Source organism: Moesziomyces antarcticus (assembly GCF_000747765.1).
Source record: "Moesziomyces antarcticus DNA, scaffold: scaffold_v10005, strain JCM 10317, whole genome shotgun sequence".
Lineage (NCBI taxonomy): Eukaryota > Fungi > Basidiomycota > Ustilaginomycetes > Ustilaginales > Ustilaginaceae > Moesziomyces > Moesziomyces antarcticus.
In genome coordinates, this window is record NW_014639005.1 from 552,180 (window position 1) to 570,181 (window position 18,002).

At 58.8% G+C, this 18,002-nt stretch overlaps 5 protein-coding genes across 5 annotated transcripts; 3 read left to right on the plus strand and 2 right to left on the minus strand.

Moving 5' to 3' along the window:
* Positions 1-214: 214 nt before the first annotated feature.
* Positions 215-5,608, plus strand: PAN0_005c2674 (beta and beta-prime subunits of DNA dependent RNA-polymerase; the record flags this gene model as incomplete). The annotated part of the gene is made up of 1 exon (XM_014801914.1): positions 215-5,608. One exon carries the CDS (start codon positions 215-217, stop codon positions 5,606-5,608), a length of 5,394 nt encoding a protein of 1,797 aa, XP_014657400.1.
* A 256-nt stretch (positions 5,609-5,864) lies between these two features.
* PAN0_005d2675 (uncharacterized protein) lies at positions 5,865-6,944 on the minus strand (the record flags this gene model as incomplete). The annotated part of the gene is made up of 3 exons (XM_014801915.1): positions 5,865-6,111; positions 6,176-6,663; positions 6,768-6,944. 3 exons carry the CDS (start codon positions 6,942-6,944, stop codon positions 5,865-5,867), a joined length of 912 nt encoding a protein of 303 aa, XP_014657401.1.
* Positions 6,945-10,194: 3,250 nt separating this feature from the next.
* PAN0_005c2676 (heat shock protein 30) lies at positions 10,195-11,448 on the plus strand (the record flags this gene model as incomplete). The annotated part of the gene is made up of 3 exons (XM_014801916.1): positions 10,195-10,848; positions 11,031-11,374; positions 11,424-11,448. 3 exons carry the CDS (start codon positions 10,195-10,197, stop codon positions 11,446-11,448), a joined length of 1,023 nt encoding a protein of 340 aa, XP_014657402.1.
* A 1,219-nt stretch (positions 11,449-12,667) lies between these two features.
* Positions 12,668-13,127, plus strand: PAN0_005c2677 (uncharacterized protein; the record flags this gene model as incomplete). The annotated part of the gene is made up of 3 exons (XM_014801917.1): positions 12,668-12,868; positions 12,930-13,031; positions 13,095-13,127. 3 exons carry the CDS (start codon positions 12,668-12,670, stop codon positions 13,125-13,127), a joined length of 336 nt encoding a protein of 111 aa, XP_014657403.1.
* A 63-nt stretch (positions 13,128-13,190) lies between these two features.
* Positions 13,191-17,791, minus strand: PAN0_005d2678 (thiamine pyrophosphokinase; the record flags this gene model as incomplete). The annotated part of the gene is made up of 2 exons (XM_014801918.1): positions 13,191-14,701; positions 14,893-17,791. 2 exons carry the CDS (start codon positions 17,789-17,791, stop codon positions 13,191-13,193), a joined length of 4,410 nt encoding a protein of 1,469 aa, XP_014657404.1.
* Positions 17,792-18,002: the final 211 nt, after the last annotated feature.

Here is an 18,002-nt window from a genome sequence, read left to right on the forward strand (position 1 = left end):
AACCAACTTTCCCTACCCATCATCCTCGCTCTGTTTGCAGGCTACGGGAGTCACGGAGCACGAACAGCTGCTCGCTCACCACAGCCTCATCGAGGAGCCATTCACGTCTGCCCTGCGCCTGGACAAACCTCGCCTCGCGCAGTTCCCATCGTCTGCCTGACTTTGTAAACCCTAGCGGCGCTCCTGAGGGGCCCGCCTTGGATCCTAGCCCATCATGGACATCAAGAAGCCCATCACCTCGGCCATCGCCTCGGCCTCCTTCTCCTTCCTCACCGCCGAGGACATCCGCAGGATCTCGGTCAAACAGATCATCAACCCCGTCCTGCTCGACACCACCAACCATCCCAATGCCGGTGGTCTCTACGACCCGGCGCTCGGGCCCATGCGCCCCCACGACATCTGTGCAACGTGTCATTTGAACTCGTATCAGTGTCCTGGCCACTTTGGCCACATCGAGCTTCCGTCGCCCGTCTTCCACCCGCTCTTCATGGGCAACATGTTCAACTTGCTTCGCGGCACCTGCTTCTACTGCCACCGATTCCGCGCCTCGCTTCCCGTGCTCACCAAGGTGATCGGCCGTCTGCGACTTCTCGAGTACGGTCTCGTCGACGACGCCGAGAACATCGACGCAGAGGAGCCCCGAAGCTACGCCAAGTTCTCCGACTTGAACAACGAAGAGTTTGAGACCGCCAACGAAGACTCGGATCCGGAAAACACTGCGCCCAAGAAGAGCAGCTCTTCCAAGCCCGGGAAGTCCTCCGCTGGCGAGACGCCCGCCGAGTTCGCTGACCGCATCAACAAGCAAGTCAAGGAGCTCATCAAGCAGGCCAAGGCCAGCGGCAAGGCCACGTACGAGCCAGAAGCGGGCAGTCTCGCATACACGCTCCGCAAGAAGTGCATGAACGACTTTATGAAGGAGATCCACAAGAAGCGCTGCGGTCAGTGCAACGCCATCAGCCCCAACGTGCGTCGCGACGGCTTCCTCAAGATCATGGAGAAGGCTCCCCTCCCTACCGAGATCGCCTCCAACGAACAGAAGGGTTACCTCCGCATCTCGCCCGTCAAGCGTGTCGCCGCCATCGAGCGTCGGCTTGCTGCCTCTGCGGCATCGACTTCCGCCTCCGCAGAGAACGAAGACGATGCATCCGGCATTGCAACCCAAGCCATCTCGGCCGACGACGCGCCAAAGGAGGCCGGTTACCGTGTCATGCCCGCCGTCGAATGCCAGGCGCATCTGCGCCTCCTCTTCTACAACGAGGGTCCTCTCTGCTCTCTTCTCTTCGGCCGCAACGGCCCCTTCCGTCTCGGCAACAGCGAGGGTAAGGTCAAGGCCAAGTCCGGCTCCGCCATCTGGTCGACTCCCAACGGTGCCAGCGCCGACAGCTTTTTCATCACCGCCGTCGCCGTCCCGCCCACCCGATTCCGACCCGCCAGCATCATGGGCGACATGACGTTCGAGAACTCGCAGAACGAGCTGCTGACCAACGTGCTCAAGACCACCTTCGCCATTCGAGATCAAATCACCGAGTTGGCGCGGCTCACAGCCAAGAAGGACTTCCCCGAGCTTGGGCCAGATGCTTCCGAGTCCGACTTCCGTGTGGCCGAGACGCAGCTTATCAAGTCGCGCGAAGACATGCGCCGCAAGGTGCTCAACTCCATGATGCAGCTTCAGGTCGACGTCAACTCTTTCATCGACTCGAGCAAGAACCCCATGCCTCTCCGTCAGGGCCAGCTGCCGCCCCCAGGTGTCAAGCAGGGCCTCGAAAAGAAGGAGGGTCTCTTCCGAAAGCACATGATGGGCAAGCGTGTCAACTTTGCTGCACGATCCGTCATCTCGCCCGACGTCAACATCGAGACCAACGAGATCGGCGTTCCGCCCGTCTTTGCTCGCAAGCTCACCTATCCAGAGCCGGTCACGGTGCACAACGTCCAGCTCATGCGTCAGCTCGTCATCAACGGTCCTTTCAAGTACCCTGGCGCCGTTGCTATCCGCAGCGAAGACGGTACGGAGACTCAGCTCGACAAGCTCAGTGTAGAGGAGAGGACCGCTCTGGCCAACCAGCTCCTCACACCGCAGGAGCACTCGTCCAAGCAGAAGCGCGGCACCTTTGCCGGTCTCGGCAGCTCGACCCGCACGCCTATCGCCAACAAGCAGGTGCTGCGTCACCTGCGCGACGGCGATATCCTTCTGCTCAACCGACAGCCCACGTTGCATCGTCCCTCCATGATGGCCCACAAGGCTCGCGTCCTCGTCGGCGAGAAGACGATCCGCATGCACTACGCCAACTGCAACTCGTACAACGCCGATTTCGACGGTGACGAGATGAACATGCATTTCCCGCAGTCGCAGGCTGCCCGTGCAGAGTGCTACTACGTCGCCAACACCGACAACCAGTACCTCACGCCCACCAGCGGTAATCCGCTGCGTGGTCTCATCCAGGACCACGTCGTGGCCGGTGTGTGGATGACCTCCAAAAACACGCTCTACACGCGTGCAGAGTACCAGCAGATGCTCTACGGCGCTCTGCGTCCCGAGGGCAAGTACACGGGTGGCGGCCGCGTGCTCACCGTTCCGCCCGCGTTGCTCAAGCCCGAGCCTCTCTGGACTGGTAAGCAGATCATCTCGACTGTGCTCCTCAACCTCAAACCCGCCAAGGCCGACGGCCTCAACCTCACCTCCAAGGCCAAGGTGGCGGGTCGCTTGTGGGGCAAGGATCACGCGAGCGAAGAGAAGGTCATCATCGAGGACGGAGAGCTCCTGCAGGGCGTGCTCGACAAGGCCGCTTTCGGTGCCTCCGCCTACGGTCTCGTCCATGCTATCTTTGAGATCTACGGATCCGAGACGGCCGGCAAGCTCCTCAGTATCCTCTCGCGTCTCTTCACCAAGTTCCTCCAGTCGAACGCGTTCTCGTGTCGAATGGACGATTTGCTGCTGAGCAAGGAGGGTGACGAGGTCAGGCGCAAGGCGCTCAATGCCGCCAAGGGCGAAGGCAAGGGCGTCGCCATGAAGACCGTCGGTCTCGAGGGCGAGGACGAGAACAACCCGGACACGGACAGGAATCTGCGCATCCGTCTCGAAGAGGTGCTGCGTGACGACGACAAGCTTGCCGTCCTCGACGGTGAGATGATGAACTCGTCCAACGCCCTCACGTCCAAGATCATCGAGTCGTGCCTACCCAGCGGCCTGTACAGGAAGTTCCCCGAGAACAACATGCAGATGATGACCGGCTCCGGTGCCAAGGGTTCGGCCGTCAACGTCTCGCAGATCTCGTGTCTGCTCGGTCAGCAGGCTCTCGAAGGTCGACGTGTCCCGCTCATGGTCAGCGGCAAGTCGTTGCCGTCCTTCCGCCCCTTCGAGACGTCCACGCGAGCTGGTGGATTCGTCAGCGGTCGTTTCTTGACAGGTATCCGCCCTCAAGAGTACTTCTTCCACTGCATGGCTGGTCGTGAAGGTCTCATCGACACGGCTGTCAAGACGTCGCGTTCGGGTTACCTGCAGAGATGTCTGATCAAGCATCTCGAGGGTGTCCACATCCAGTACGACAACACGGTGCGCAACGCCGACGGCTCCATCCTCCAGTTCGCCTACGGTGAAGATGCGCTCGACACCACCAAGAGCAAGTACCTCGGCCAGTTCGACTTCACCGCCGCCAACTTCGAGAACTACAACAAGCGCTACGACCCCAAGCAGCTTGGAGAGGTCGTCGAGGCCGAGCTCGCCGCCGAGCACATGAAGAAGGCGCTCAAGAAGCCGCACAAGTACGAGCCTGTGCTCAGCATGTACAATCCCTCAACGCACTTCGGATCCATGTCGGAGAAGTACGCCAAGGAGATCGAGGCGTACATCGAGAAGAACCCGAGCAAGCTCTTGGCCGACAAGAAGAAGAAGAGCAAGAAGCGCAAGTCCGAGGCTGCTGGCGATGCCGATGGCAACAACGACGGCAAGGTGGCCGAGAAGCTGCGCTTCGCCAAGGAGAAGCTCGGTGTCGAGGCCTTCCGTGCCATGTGCAAGGTGCTCTACCACCGCGGCCTCGTCGACCCTGGTGAGGCTGTCGGTCTGCTTGCAGCCCAGGGTGTCGGTGAGCCCTCGACGCAGATGACGCTCAACACGTTCCACTTTGCCGGTCACGGTGCCGCCAACGTGACGCTCGGTATCCCGCGTCTGCGAGAGATCGTCATGACCGCGTCGCAGAACATCAAGACGCCCATCATGCGCCTCCCCGTCCTGGACGGCATCACCGAGGACCAGATCAAGACGTTCTGCAAGGACGGCAGCCGCCTCGTGCTGAGCCAGGTGATCGACGAGGCCATCGTCACCGAAAAGATCTCGCCCAAGTCCTCGCAGACCGGCTTCCACCGCCAGAAGACGTACACGGTGCGCCTCAACTTCTACCCGGCCGACGAGTGCAAGGAAGAGTACAACTGCTCTACTCAGCACATTCTGCACGGATTGCAGGAGACCTTTGCGCCGAATCTGGAAAACAACATCAACAACGAGATGCGCAAGCAGAGGCGCGAGCACGCCGTACAAGCGGCTGCCATCGGCCGAGGCCGAACGTTCTCGGACAACGCTGCGGCGGGCAACAATGCCGACGAAGACGGCGAGGAGCGCGCCAATGCTGCCCAGCCTCGCTCGAGGGGCAACGATGCCGACTCGGACGACGAGGAGGACGCCTCTTCCGAAGTTGGTGACGGCGACGCCGACGAAGCCAAGAGGAAGCAGCGCTCGGCTGCGCACGCCTCGTACGAAGAGGGCGACGACGAGGTGATGGACAACGTGCCTTCCACCATGGAGGACATCGAAGCTGCCTTTTCGGGCGAGAGCAGCAAGAAGTCGTCCAACGCGATGGATGTCGACAGCGACAGCAGCGACTCGGAGTCGTCGGACGGTTCCGTCAACGAGGACTGGGCCGAGCAGACGTCTGCGCTCGAAAAGGCGCTTCAGGAGAACTCCAAGTACATCAACGCCTTCCGCTTCGACGAGGTCAAGGCGCGATGGGCCGAGTTCGACCTGACGCTCGCTGCGCAGTCGCAGAAGCTGCTGCTGATCAACATTGTGGAGCGCGTCTGCCGACAGAGTGTGATCCACGAGATCCCCAACATCTCGCGTGTCATGAAGCCGCCGCCGAAGGCGGGCGAGGACGGTGTCTCGCTCACGGCCGAGGGTATCAACTTCCGCGACCTGTGGAACTTTGGCTTTGGCGTGGTGGATCTGGACAACCTGTACACCAACGACATTGGTGCCGTGCTCCACACGTACGGTGTGGAGGCAGCGCGTGCCGCGATCGTGGCCGAGATGCGGGGCATCTTCGACACGTACGGTATCGCTGTGTCGCCGCGTCACCTGTTCCTCATCGCCGACTATCAGACGGCTGCCGGTGGCTTCAGGCCGTTCAACAGGTCCGGTATTGCCGAGTCGTCGTCGACTCTGCTCAAGGCGTCGTTCGAGATGACCATGGCATTTATCGGCGGATCAGCGCTGCACGGAGAGGTCGACACTCTCAAGACGCCATCGTCCAAGCTCGTCGTTGGACGACCGGTTTCTTCGGGAACGGGAACGCCCGAGATCCGTCTTGCGCTTCCAAACCCGATTGGCGCGGCTGCCTAAAGCATAGTCGCACTATCTGTACCAACATCATGTTCATATTTACAGCATACGAAAGAAAGTATTCCGTTATATCATTATGTTAGACAGCCGGCACGAAGCTCAGTCTCAGCCGTCCTTTCTGGCTTATGAGTGTCAAGACTTGCACGATTCGAGTAAGCATTGGGAAAGACAAAGGAGTTACATGATGCGCCGCACGCCGGCCACTTTCCGGCTGAATGGTTGCCTCTACATATGTCGTCTCGTGCCAGATCGCGTCTCACGAGGCGTCGGGACGACCAGGAAGCTGCCCGCATACATTTCGCGGTACCACTGAAGTTCTTCGCGCTCGCTTTGGGAAAGCGCGGACGCCTCCGTCGATGGCGCAGGAGCCGATGGTGGCATTGATCGACCGAGGGCAGGGGTTGACGAAGGGGATGGAGACATTGGGGGCGAGGTTGAGGAGCCTCTTCTTGAGGACGAGTTGCTTCGGGACGAGATCGTTGGGGCGAGAAGGAAGGACTTGCCTGTTGGAGGGATGCGGATGCGCGGGACCGAGGTGATGCCAAAGCCGCGGGATACTCCTGACACTTATCCCAGGGGCCTCCTAGATAGTTGCCGAATGTTTTGATCTCTGCTTCGACCCACTCGTCGTCGATCTGCAAAGGATTTCGGCCCGTCAGCAGATTGTGCATCTTGCTGACGTTCTCCTGCTTTGTGATCCATCTTCCGCTGCACTCGTTCGATCTTGCTGCGCAGTCGTCGCACTTCTCTTGTTTCGAATCTGCCTCTGGCGGAACACATTCGATGCCTTGACTGACGCACGTGTCACATCCTTCGTCTCGCCAATGGCGAACCAGCAGATGTTCGCGAATCTGCCGCCTCCGCGGCAGCGGCTTCTTCTTCCTCCTCCTGGCTTCCGGCTCCTCGCCTGCATCATCCTCCCCGTGACTTCGGCGACGTTTACGACTAGGCCCAGCCTGATCGCTATCCCCTCCTCGACCTTCTCCCCTGTCCCTCCTGACTTCGACCATCGTGTTATCCTCGCCTGATGAATCGTCGTGAGACTCGCCGACTGTCTGGGTAATGGCGAGGGCTTGAGTCGTGTTGTTGCTATTTTCTATTCGACAAAAGATCGTGACGGTCAGCGTTGCCTATCTGGTCAAGCTGTGTCAGTACTTACCTTCGTCTTGAGCGGCAATTTGAGGGTGAGGGGAGCACGGTTCGTGTCTGTCTCGTCCGTCCTTTTATCCTCGAGGAGCAAGCTGACGGACGAAGGGGAAGCTGCGGGTTTGCGAATTGCGGCAGCTTTCGCCACATTGGCTACCGGCAACGGCTTCCATGTTTTGGCGGCCGGCATCTCTCACTCTACCACAGGTCGAAGTTTACCTGTCTGGAGGTGGAATGCATGTACCGCAACTGTATTGCCTCCCTGCGCGATACGCGGTGGACAAGGTTGGGGTAGAACGAAAAGGTTCCGTGCCGATGCGTGAGGACTCGGACTGGTGGGTCCGAAGATGCTGGAAATCAAGCCCACTTCGAGCAATTGACTGCCCATGAGCTCTCTTGCTAGTTCGCCTCCGGCCTGCGTCGGAGCGCATGTCACTGAGCTGATCGATGGATGGGAGACGGTACGGAGCTAGCATTCGATTGCCAAGCGATCGCTCAAGAGTCCGTCAGTAAACGGCAAAGCTGAGAAACTTTACGAATCCGCGCTCGACCGCGGAAAGCTCTTGTATTTGAGTCTCGCCGCGAGCGGTCTCCGTTTTCCACCGCCTTTGCCACGATGCCTCCCAATCGCGGAAGGGCACAAGATCTTGTTCGCTAAGTCCTCAGCTGCCAGTGTGGTGGCCAACGCCAATCCCGCCAGAGGTTCCACTTCCACCAATACAGCCCACGTTCCAGCCACCGCGGCAGCTTTGCCAAGGAATCAAGCTTCGCACCCGGCCTCGACTAGGTTTGCTTCCAAACCTTGCAGAGCTCTTGAATCAGGCCAAGCCTTGAAATGCAGTGTTTGGGCGGATCCGCGCAAAGACGCAGCTCATAGACGTCCAGCCATTCCGCAAATCTGAGGAGCGGCTATCTGGGACCGAACGAGGAACCCATACAATTGCAAGACTCGAATTCGAACGCTAGTGAAGGTCGCAGCCAAATGTGCACGGGCCCGATAGTGCCGATCGCTGGCTTGGGTTGTACGAGCCCGATTGCGGGATTGGCTTGTTTGACAGCTGCGGCCGAGGCAATCGCGTGGGTTTTCGTGACAGGCTGAATCGCGAAGGCTTGCGAGACAGCCGGGATCGAGGGTCGCGATGCATGGATGCGAAGTGGGGAAATGCGGGACGCGCTTACGTGAGTCGAGGAATGGGCGCGTTGCCCTGCGAGCGATGACGTCGTTCGTGTGGCGCCGGGAGCTGCTGTCAAAAAAGGCGAAAATGTGCACGTATGCGGCTATGTTGTAAGCAGCCGCACAAACCCTCCAAGCAACTGCAATTGGAAGACCAAGCCAACCTGGCCTCTTGCCGAATCTCATGTACTTTGCTCCTTCTCTTTACGCCAAGAAGCTCTAGAATACGAGGCGAAGAACAACGCTTGGTGGATGGATCGCGCGGACTTAAGATGGCGAATGAGAAAGCCCGGTGGTGATTACGCTCGTGTCGGAAATTTGTGTATTGCGTGTGGCAGCTCAAAACGGATGAATAGTGACTGAGCGTGCATGGAGCTGCATGAGGCGTCTGCGATTGTGACCAACTTCAAGCCGTTGCTGCCGCAGGGTTCTGGCTCGTGGAGCTTGCTTGCACTTCCGACGGTCGACGGGCATGCGTGGGTCAGCAGACTCTTTTTCGTATCTATTTTCCAACTCCGTTGCTTCCTAGGTCGCGACTTGTACCCAACCGACGCCCCATCGGCTGGCTCGGCTGCGCAGAAACGATAGATGGGATGCAGGGCATGCGCCGAAGCGAGACGTATCGAGGCATTCGAAGTTGGCCCAGCAGCCGAATCAGGCAAGCTTCCCAGATACTTCGAAGCGATGGAAAGCTCTCTCACCACAAGGGTGCTACCGTAGCAACTTCCCTACATTTAAGGTCGGCCTGCAGCAGGAAAAGCCCGGCCAAAACTCCGACTCGCCGCGGCCGCTGAACGCTCGAGAAACCGCTGATTCGCATCTCCAGCGTAGAAACTCTCAGAAAAGCTTGGATGAATACACGAACAACTCTACAGCTGGGTCGCCTGGGTCTGCCTGACCGGCGGGACCTGCGAGTAAGCCAACTTGTGCTGTCTGCTTACCGTTCGAAACACTTGTGCTGGTTGTCAGTGTGAGCCAAGCCGCATGGAAGCATGATGTCGCTGCATGCTGAGACTGCGTCGAGCGAACACTGAGACGCTTGACCTGCCCCAGAGAATGTCAAGGGCTCGGATGCAGACCCAACAGAGCTCCGATCTGTACAACCAAGGCGTAGCGCAGAGCTCGAGATCTGGAGGCAAGCCACCCCGAGCTTTGGTTTCGGCAAGCGTGCCGGATCGTCGTGTACGAGTCCGTGAGCGGCGCGATTGTGCGGTGCCGTCCAGCGTCGGCAGGCCATCATGACGCAGGATCTTGTGTAGGGTCGTACAAAGCGCCTGCAGCGACAGGTGGAGGTCGATCCCACCTTTTCGATTTTATTCATTCAATTTTTTAATTTTAAGAAAATGCTGTCTTGACACCGTCATCCGGCAGTGCTCACGTCAGTAGTTTTCCGCCCATTTTTTCTCCGCCGCGGTCATGATGAGGCACAATGTCGCCAAGCACGGCGTGAGCATGTGCAAGAGCTTGACGGCGGCGAGAGCCACGAACCGTCGGTGCACTGTCGAACCACAGCCGTGATTCTTTGGAGTCACATCGAAGCTGAACCGGCCAAATCCAGCCTCGCCCTGGACCGGGCAGTAACCCACCCGATCTGAAGCGACCAGGGCTCGATCCACACGCCCGTGTTGGACCCTTGTTCCACCCGGCCCCCATCAGCATCTCTAGCTCCCTTTGCCTCACTTGGCCTCTGGCAAAATGACGTACTCCTCTCCCGTCCCATGAGGCCTTGCCTGTGCACAAGCGTGTTCTACCTCGATCCCGCCGACATCTTTGCATCCACAGCGCACCGCCGTCGGTCCCTCCTGTCAAGCTGCGCTCAATGCACCGGGCCTTTCGCAAGCGTGCCCACTGTTCCCGACAATCTAGGTTGTCAGCCCGCGGATGCCGTCGCCGCGGTCACCGATTCTCACCCAGGTCAGCCTGCCCGCCCGCCCGCCCGCAAGCTCCTGCTCCGCCGGGCCGATTACGTCGTGCCCTCGACGTGATGGTCGCTCATTCCTCTGACGTTTTTGCGCAGCTGCCGCAACTCGTCTCAGTCACTAGCCCTCGATCAATCCGGCGCTGGGCTTGATGTCCCGTCCCTCAGATCCAGTCCGCCCGCTCTGCCGCGCTATGAGCTCGTCCTGCGACCCTTTGCGCCCCTCCCAGCAATGACCATATAAGGCAGACTGGTACCTCGACTTCCTCCTCTCTCGTTCCCTCACCGTCCTAGTCATCACCACAGCCGGAGCAGCCCTTCACCTACCTCCACCAACTACCTGTCATAATGAACGCTCCTATTGAGCTCCTCAAGCGAGCGGGCAACGAGGCCCTGCGCGTCAACCCTACTGTCGCTGACATCGACATCACCACCCATGGCTCCGACTTCCTCTGGGCTGTCTTCTCCGTCATGGCCGCTACCGGCCTCGGCACCATGATTTGGTCGCTCAAGCTCTCCCGCGGCGAGCGCGCCTTCCACTACCTCTCGGCTGCCATCCTGGCCACCGCTTCGGTCGCCTACTTCTCGATGGCCTCCGACCTTGGCGCTACCCCCGTCACCGTCGAGTTCACCAACTACGGCCCCGCCGAGGTCAACGGCGCCCGCCCCACCCGCTCCATCTGGTACGCCCGCTACATCGACTGGACCATCACCACCCCCCTCCTCCTCCTCGAGATCCTCCTCGTCTCCGGCCTTCCCCTCTCCACCATCTTTGTCACCATCTTCTTCGACCTGGTTATGATCATCACCGGCCTCATCGGCGCCCTCGTCCAGTCCACCTACAAGTGGGGCTACTACACCATGGGCTGCGTCGCCATGTTCTACGTCTTCTGGGTCATCTACGGCCCTGGTCTCAAGTCCGCCGCCCACCTCGGCGACGACTTCAAGAAGGCCTACCTCTACTCCTCGCTCCTCCTTACCATCCTCTGGACTCTGTACCCCGTAAGTCGAATTTCCGGCTGCCGCGCACCTTTTCCGCGACGCGCCGCAAGAACCTCCACTAACCACCATCTTTTTTATTTTTTATCTTTTGTTTAACCATTTCTTTCCATCATCGTCGTTCATGAACGTCCTACATCATCCTACACCTTCTCCATCCTCTCAAACTTGCTTCTTGCCCGCAGATCGCATGGGGTCTCGCAGATGGCAGCAACACAATCTCGCCAGACGGCGAAATGGTCTTCTACGGTGTTCTTGACCTGCTCGCCAAGCCCGTCTTTGCGCTTTTCCACATGTTTGCGCTTCGCAAGTGCAACTACTCCTCGCTTCACCTCAAGAGCGGCAAGTTCTCCGACTACGAGGACCTTGCCGGCAACCACGCTCGCGCCATCGAGGCTGGCAAGGCCAGCGAGGCCGGTCTCGCCGGTTCGGACGGCACTGTCAACGGCACTGGCATCGGCAACGGCGTTGGCAACGGCACCAACACCCTCAACCCTGCCCCCGCCATGCGCCAGGCTCACGCTACCCAGTAAGCGCTGCCTGCCGCTTGCACCTCCATTCCTGCTCTCATGAGCTAGCTCGACTACTACCATCTTCCCCTAATTCCTCCTCTCTCCCCTAGTCGATCTTTTTTACTCTGCTTCGATTCCCTCTTTTTTGTAAACATTCTTGTCACAAATACCCGAATGTTTAATACCTTTCCCCCTCCGACCACAGTGTGCGAACAGGACAGAGCTTAGTGTGAAAACGTGGCTGAAGGTAACTTACTCCTGCGAGGCCGATAGGTCCTGGAGGACGGAACGCCGTGTCACGCGAGCAGCACTCGCGAGCAGATCCGCATTGACCTTGGTATCGAGTCGATGAAGCCGCAGAAGAGCCTTCCGCTCTGAGAACCCCCCTTTTCTTTTCTTTTTTCTTTTCTTTTTTTTTTGGTGGCTGGTCTCTGTCCGACGCGAGTCTGGTGTCTACACCTACGGCAAAGATGCGGAAGGAGACCCGAGTCTCACAACCAAAAACGCACGTGTTGGTGTGTCAGTACCCGTCGGGGCAGGTCGGGGCCGCTCTTGAGTCTGTCGCCCACGACACCTCGTCGTCGCACCTGTACCCGATCGTCGAGGGTGCGGCACGACGCGATCCGCGAAAGGCGAGGCCGAGGTTGCACGCGAGCATGAGTACAATCGCGTCCACAATGTGATCTGTGATTGAGTCGTCGGTGCGCTTTCGTCTGCGCGCAAGGGAGGCGGTAAATTCTCGCTGGAATGTCGGGTGTCATCCACCTGATCAACAAGGCCGTCCGAGGTGCGAAGGAGCGCACCAGCTAAGGTCGTGTTCCTGACACGAGTCGGGTCGAAATGAAAGCGCATCAAGGTTTGTGTTCGCGCCCAACCCAATTTGCGCCTCGACACGGAATGAAGCGGCAAGCGCAGACAAACCGCACATGGAAGGACTTTGCGCAGGCTCACACAGTTCCCGCACTGCCTATTTGCGGAACGCATGATTGGGTCCTGAAAGCTTTGTGTGCGGATGAGCGCGCGCCACGTATGGCGACGCTGTCCTACCCTCAAGCGGCGTACAGTAATTGCTTCGGTGACAGCGTGCCTGTCTCCCCCTCGTTTCTGCACTCTGTGTCCCCCTCGCTCCCGCACTGTGGCTCGACCTAGAGTTTCATCTTTGACTTTGCCTCGCTCCGAGGGACAAGCACGTTGCTTTCTGATCACAAGCACTGCATCAAGACTGTCACTCACCGACACAGCTTCGGCTCTCTCCGCGCTCTTCCTCATCGATTCTTGATTGCAGACAAACTTCAGCACGGGGGTCCACCATGCCAATGAGTAATCCGCTGATCGAGTTCTTCACCGAACACTACAACTTTGACGTGGCCATGGGGGCGATCGAGGATCATTACGAGCACCTTGTTGACGATTTAAACGAAGCGGGACCTCATTCGTCGATCGAATTCCGCACGGCTATCTACGAAAACTTCTTTCAAAGGATCTACGAAGCCTTGTCGATTCTTGGCAGGGTGAGTGTCGATAGCATGCAGCTGTCAGTGTCCGCATACTGAACCGCTGCCGAGTATGCAGTTCGCAGATGCATTCCCCGAGGATACGTCCGTTGAGGATCAGCTCCGATTCTACCAGAACCTCTGCGAGCACATTCACGAATACTTCGAACTCGAAGGCACAGTGAGTCACGCCCATCATTCCACCATGCCTCTTGCAACAAATACTGACTCTGTCAAACGACAGTTCAAGGACCTGGTTCCAGCCTGGCTCGACTAGCTCTTTTGGATACCACCGTTTCCTCGCACGCAATTGAACGACTGTTGCACCATTGTATTCACGTCATGGCCCCGGGAGGCGCAAATCCACATGAAGCTGCGCCACAATCTGGCGGTAGCCCGGTTCCTTGTCTGCCGTGATGAAGCCGTGGCGGATGAGAAAGTCGAGGATCACGAGCACGCAGTTGGCCTTGAATCGGCCCTGGCGCATCTTCTCGTAGATCTGGTCGAGGGTGAGCAGTTCAAAGTGGTCCACCTCGCCGTCCTTGGGCTGCAGCACCACGTCTGCTGGCAATGGCAGGTCGTACACGTACTCGATCTCGGGCTGAATCCAGCCCTGCGCCGACGTCTTGTAGCAGTAGCTCAGCACGCCCGTCTGCTTGATGTGCTTCTCCACCAGCGTCGCCTCGAGGTTCGCCTCCTCCTCGCACTCGCGCACCACGCTCTCCATCGGCAGATCACCCGCCACAATGCCGCCCGCCACCGAGTTGTCCAGGTAGCCAGGCCATGTCGACTTAGTGCTGCTTCGCTGCGGAACCCACACCCGCAACTCGCCGGTTTCGGGCGCTACCGTGTACGCCGTGAGATGCACTCCGAACGTCGCAAGGCCGAACAAAGCGCAGGCGGCACGTTCGAGCTTGAACGCGATCGGGTTGCGTGTGCCAGGACGCGGGTTGAGGCCGTAGATCGCATAAAGCTCGTCCCTCCAGCCGTCCAGAGGGTCGGGGAAGATGCGTGCCTTCCGCCAGCGTTGAGCGACCTCGTTCAGGCCTCGGGTGCGTGCTTCCTCCGTCGCGAATTCTGCAGTGAAGGTGACAGCTTCGCAGACACGAGACTTTGCCGAAGGTGGAACGATCTCGCGATGGCGCATGGCAAAACGCACTTTGCGCAGGACAGCGGGCAGTCCAGCCTTTCGCTGGCGATCCGAATCGTCCATGCAGGCTTTGACGACCCTCGCGGGCAAAAAGCCGATCTGGACGCCATCAAGAATGAACGGCGTCAAGCTTGTGTCCAGCCACGGGTCGTGGTTGTGGCACTGGTGCACCAGGTCCAGCAGGGTCGGTTCCTTTCCTGCATCCGTTGCAAGGTCGAGACGTCTCTCGGGATCCGCTACCTCTTCAACAAGCTCGAGCTCTTCGCCCTCGAGAACGCCCGAAGAGGTCGCTGAGAAGATCACCTCGTTTTTGGACGAGCTGGGATGCGCGTCCGAGCCAAGGACGAGATTGGCTATCGACTCTGACATAGCGTCGGCGATGCGTCGGTCGCGGACCCGCTTGGTTTCGGACGGGATTGCGGAGCGAGAGAGGGCTTGACTCGTCTGCCTGCTGGACTTGCTGTTTCCGTGACTGGAATGACGATCGCTCGAGCGCAGTGTTGCGGTGCTGCCGTCCGGCGAGAGAAGGAGTGAGGATTGCAGCAGCGAATCCGGAACTTGCTCGCGCAGACGAACGGCGGCAAAGCTATCGGCAGAGCTTGCAGACTGCGTCCAAGAGCGCGCCGTCCTATGATCTCTCGTGGAAGAAGGAGCGAAGAACCTGCTTGCGGCAGCGAGCAGCGCTGATCCTGTGGATTCGGCTGATACCGCAAAGGGCCGGTACAATTGATGATGAGGGGGATCGGGAGCACGAATGCGAACGATGATGAAAGTGTGGTCAGTACATCGGAAGACGGCCTTGTGCGAACCCTTTCTTCTTCGAAAACGCTCGGGCCACGGGCCGCCTCAGGGCGGTCTAACATGTTGCCGCAAAAATCTCACCAGTACTCACCTTTGCGGTCTTCCTTCCGCTGAAATGCCGAAGTGTGGTCGAGCTCGAGCGTCAATAGCCACTTTGCCGAATTTGCAATGGTTTGGCAAGCTGAAGCCATCGTCTTGATCCTGTCCATTAGAATTGCATGTTGCGCTTCGGCGGGGCGGAAGATCGTTCGGCAGATCAGCTGCAGATTGCTTGCTTCGAGTCGAATGGCCGCGATGGACTCGGTCTCGATGAGCTTTGAAAGCACAGGCTGCAGTGCCTCCAAACATGCAGCGAGTGTTGCAGGCGCCTCTTCGGAGCCTTCCAGGTTCACTATTAACGAAAAGGTCCGGGCTGTGATGGCGAGTATAGCCTCGCGCGCTGCCGCTAGGGCTCTGGCTTCTCCTGAAGCTCGTATCAAGAAGCTGATGATGCCATCTGATCCGAGCAGCTCCGATACAGACCACTTGCAAAAGCTGTCAAGAGCACCGGATTTGGCTCGGAAGTCGCTTGGAGTGATGTCGGCCAGCAAAGTGCAAAGAAGGCGCAGAGCTCCGGACGATGCGGGTTCCGAACGAGCCGCTCCCAGAAGGCACCGCATCAGAGCCAATCGCATGTCGATCGATAGCGCCTGCAGCTGCCAAAGGAAGGCCGAGCTCGAAGCAGTGTCCGGGGGAGACTCGATCGAGCCGAATGATCCAAAGGGATTCAGTGGCATGATGCTCATGACGGCACGTTCGAGCTCGCTCTCTGCAGCTGCTTGGGCAGCGCCATCCGCAGACTGTACGGAGAAAGCGGCGACCTCGAGGAGTCTCAAGGCCACAGACGTCACCTCGGCGGTGATCGGAGTTCCGTTCAATTTGAGAAGCTCCGTGTCGACAGACGATTGCAGCTGCGTGCGCATGAGCGAAGTGAGGCTCGAGTCGACTCGATGCAATAGTCCGAGAGTCCGCTTGCGGATCGAAGAATCGGAATCGGCCAGCAAGGTCATAAGCTGTGCCATGTCCTCTTCGGTCATATGCACTGGCGCTGGTGATGGTACTCCTTTGCCTGCCTCGCCGGTAGCAGCCGCAGTGTTCTGGTATGCCCATCCGACCGGCAGCAAAGCTTCGAGTAGCATTATGCCTGCAGCTTTGCGATTCGGGTTGGTGCTGCTAAGCTGGCTTCTCGTGTGTCGCGTAAGTGCAGACCACAATGCTGCAGTCTCGCCGTCCTGGTTACCACCTGAGGCCGAAAGAGATGGGTGGGCGGAAACTTCCGAGCCATCCTGCGGGGAATCATATAATGCGCCGATGCAGCGCGCAGAGGCCACACACAGGGCCAGCGCGGCCGCTTTGCCTTGGGAGGCAGAGTTGTAGATGCGCAGAATCGACTTGAGGAGCTCTGCATGCGTGTCTTGTTCGAGTCTGGGCGTGGAAGACGCGAGAAGGTCCTTTGCACATCTGCTGAGGGCAGCGAGACAGGCTTCGGTCAGCCAGGGCGCGTATGTGCCATAGTAATTGTGCTGCGCCTGGAGCGGGCCTCTTTGTCGTGCAGCTGCGCGCGCACGCAGACCTTCTGTGCGGTTCGTCACCTGGACCGGGACGTCGATTTGCTGGAGCGACTTGAGCTCGAGATGCATCGGCAACCATCTAGTCGCCTGAAGGATCTCGACGACGTGGCAAGCAAGCTCGTTGCTCGAGATCAGACCTGCCATCCGGGCGCGTTCAATGATCCTGAGGCAAGAGCGCAGCACGCCTGGATTCGGGTCTACGCGCCTTTCCATCTCGGCGAGGATCACTCCGTCCTGCTCGTCGATGTCGGAGCCCGTGGAAAAAGCATAGGTAGATGCAAGGACAAGGCGGGCAATCGTGAGGGCTGCTTCCAGCATCTCGTTCCGTCCTTCCACATCGCCATCCGCATCTGTCTCTTGGTTTCCACTCGAGAATGAAGCGCACGACAGCATTGCGTCGAGCGTGAGAGAGCGGATGGTCGAATCTGAGTGTCGAGTCAAGGCAACCAGAGTGGAAGCGAGCGATGGCAGAACAGCAGGGCCTTGCGGTATGCCATTTGCGAGCGATTTGAGCGTTTCCATAACTCTGAGATCGGTGCATCTTGATGAGGCGGCCTTTGCTGACGTACTGAGAGGGCGTGTCCGTGATGGAGAGCGTGACCTCGACCGCGATCGGGACGAGGAGGCAGACGGCGATGATTCGGAGGGAGTGACATCATTGTCACCCGAAGCGAGGGCCGCGGCAAGACTGGCCCTGAACGTGTTGAGCAGCAGCAGGGATGAGGAATGATCTTCGTCTCTGTGCGCGGAACGGCTTGTTGCTGAAGAGCTCGGCGAGATAGGTAGGGGAGATGGTCGACGCTCGAGCAAGAAAGGAAGGAGCTGGTGCGCCAGGAGCACGTCGTTCCAGTCTGTAGCGAGGCTCAGCAGCTGTAGAGTAGGGAGTAGAGCGAAGCTGACATCCAATGGTTCCTGCTGCTGACCAGCGGAGGGATAGTGATGGAGGCAATGGAGCAAGGTGAGAAGTGGTGGCACGAGCTCCGACAGGTGCCGCGCTGATGACTTGGACGCCAGACGGGTGCAAATTTGAGTCAAGGCATCTTGAATGGCGAGATCGCTTTCATGAGGAGATGTTGCATCTTCCAGGGCCTTAGCGAGCTTGAAGTGCATACGAGAGGTGCCACTCTCGAGCAAAGTGAAGGATTCTCCCGACCCGGACATGGCTATTGGTGCCCGTTGATCAAGCACGCCGGAGATGTAGTTCCTGGTGCCGTTCTGCTCTGGTCTGGACCGCAATGGCCCGAGTTGACCTCCTACAGTTGTATCTGAGAAGGAACAAAGCAAAGCCAATTGCAGCGACAGAAATGGATGGTGGACAAGGTGTGTGTCCAGGTGTGCACGGGTCCGCATCCAGGGTCCAGCAGCTGCCCCGCTCCACATGGCTCAATGGAGGGCTGCATCCGTAAGTCTGACAAATCTGTACCACCCGCGCACGGATGGTTGGCTGAGGAAATTCCGCATCTTCGCGCTGACTTCCGCCTTCCCCGCTTCGTGTCTAACACTCACCAACCTCGACGCGACTTCCCACCTTTCGACACAACCTCGCCCAACAGAGCAGAGGCATGAGAAGTCGCTTTACGAACTGGCTTGC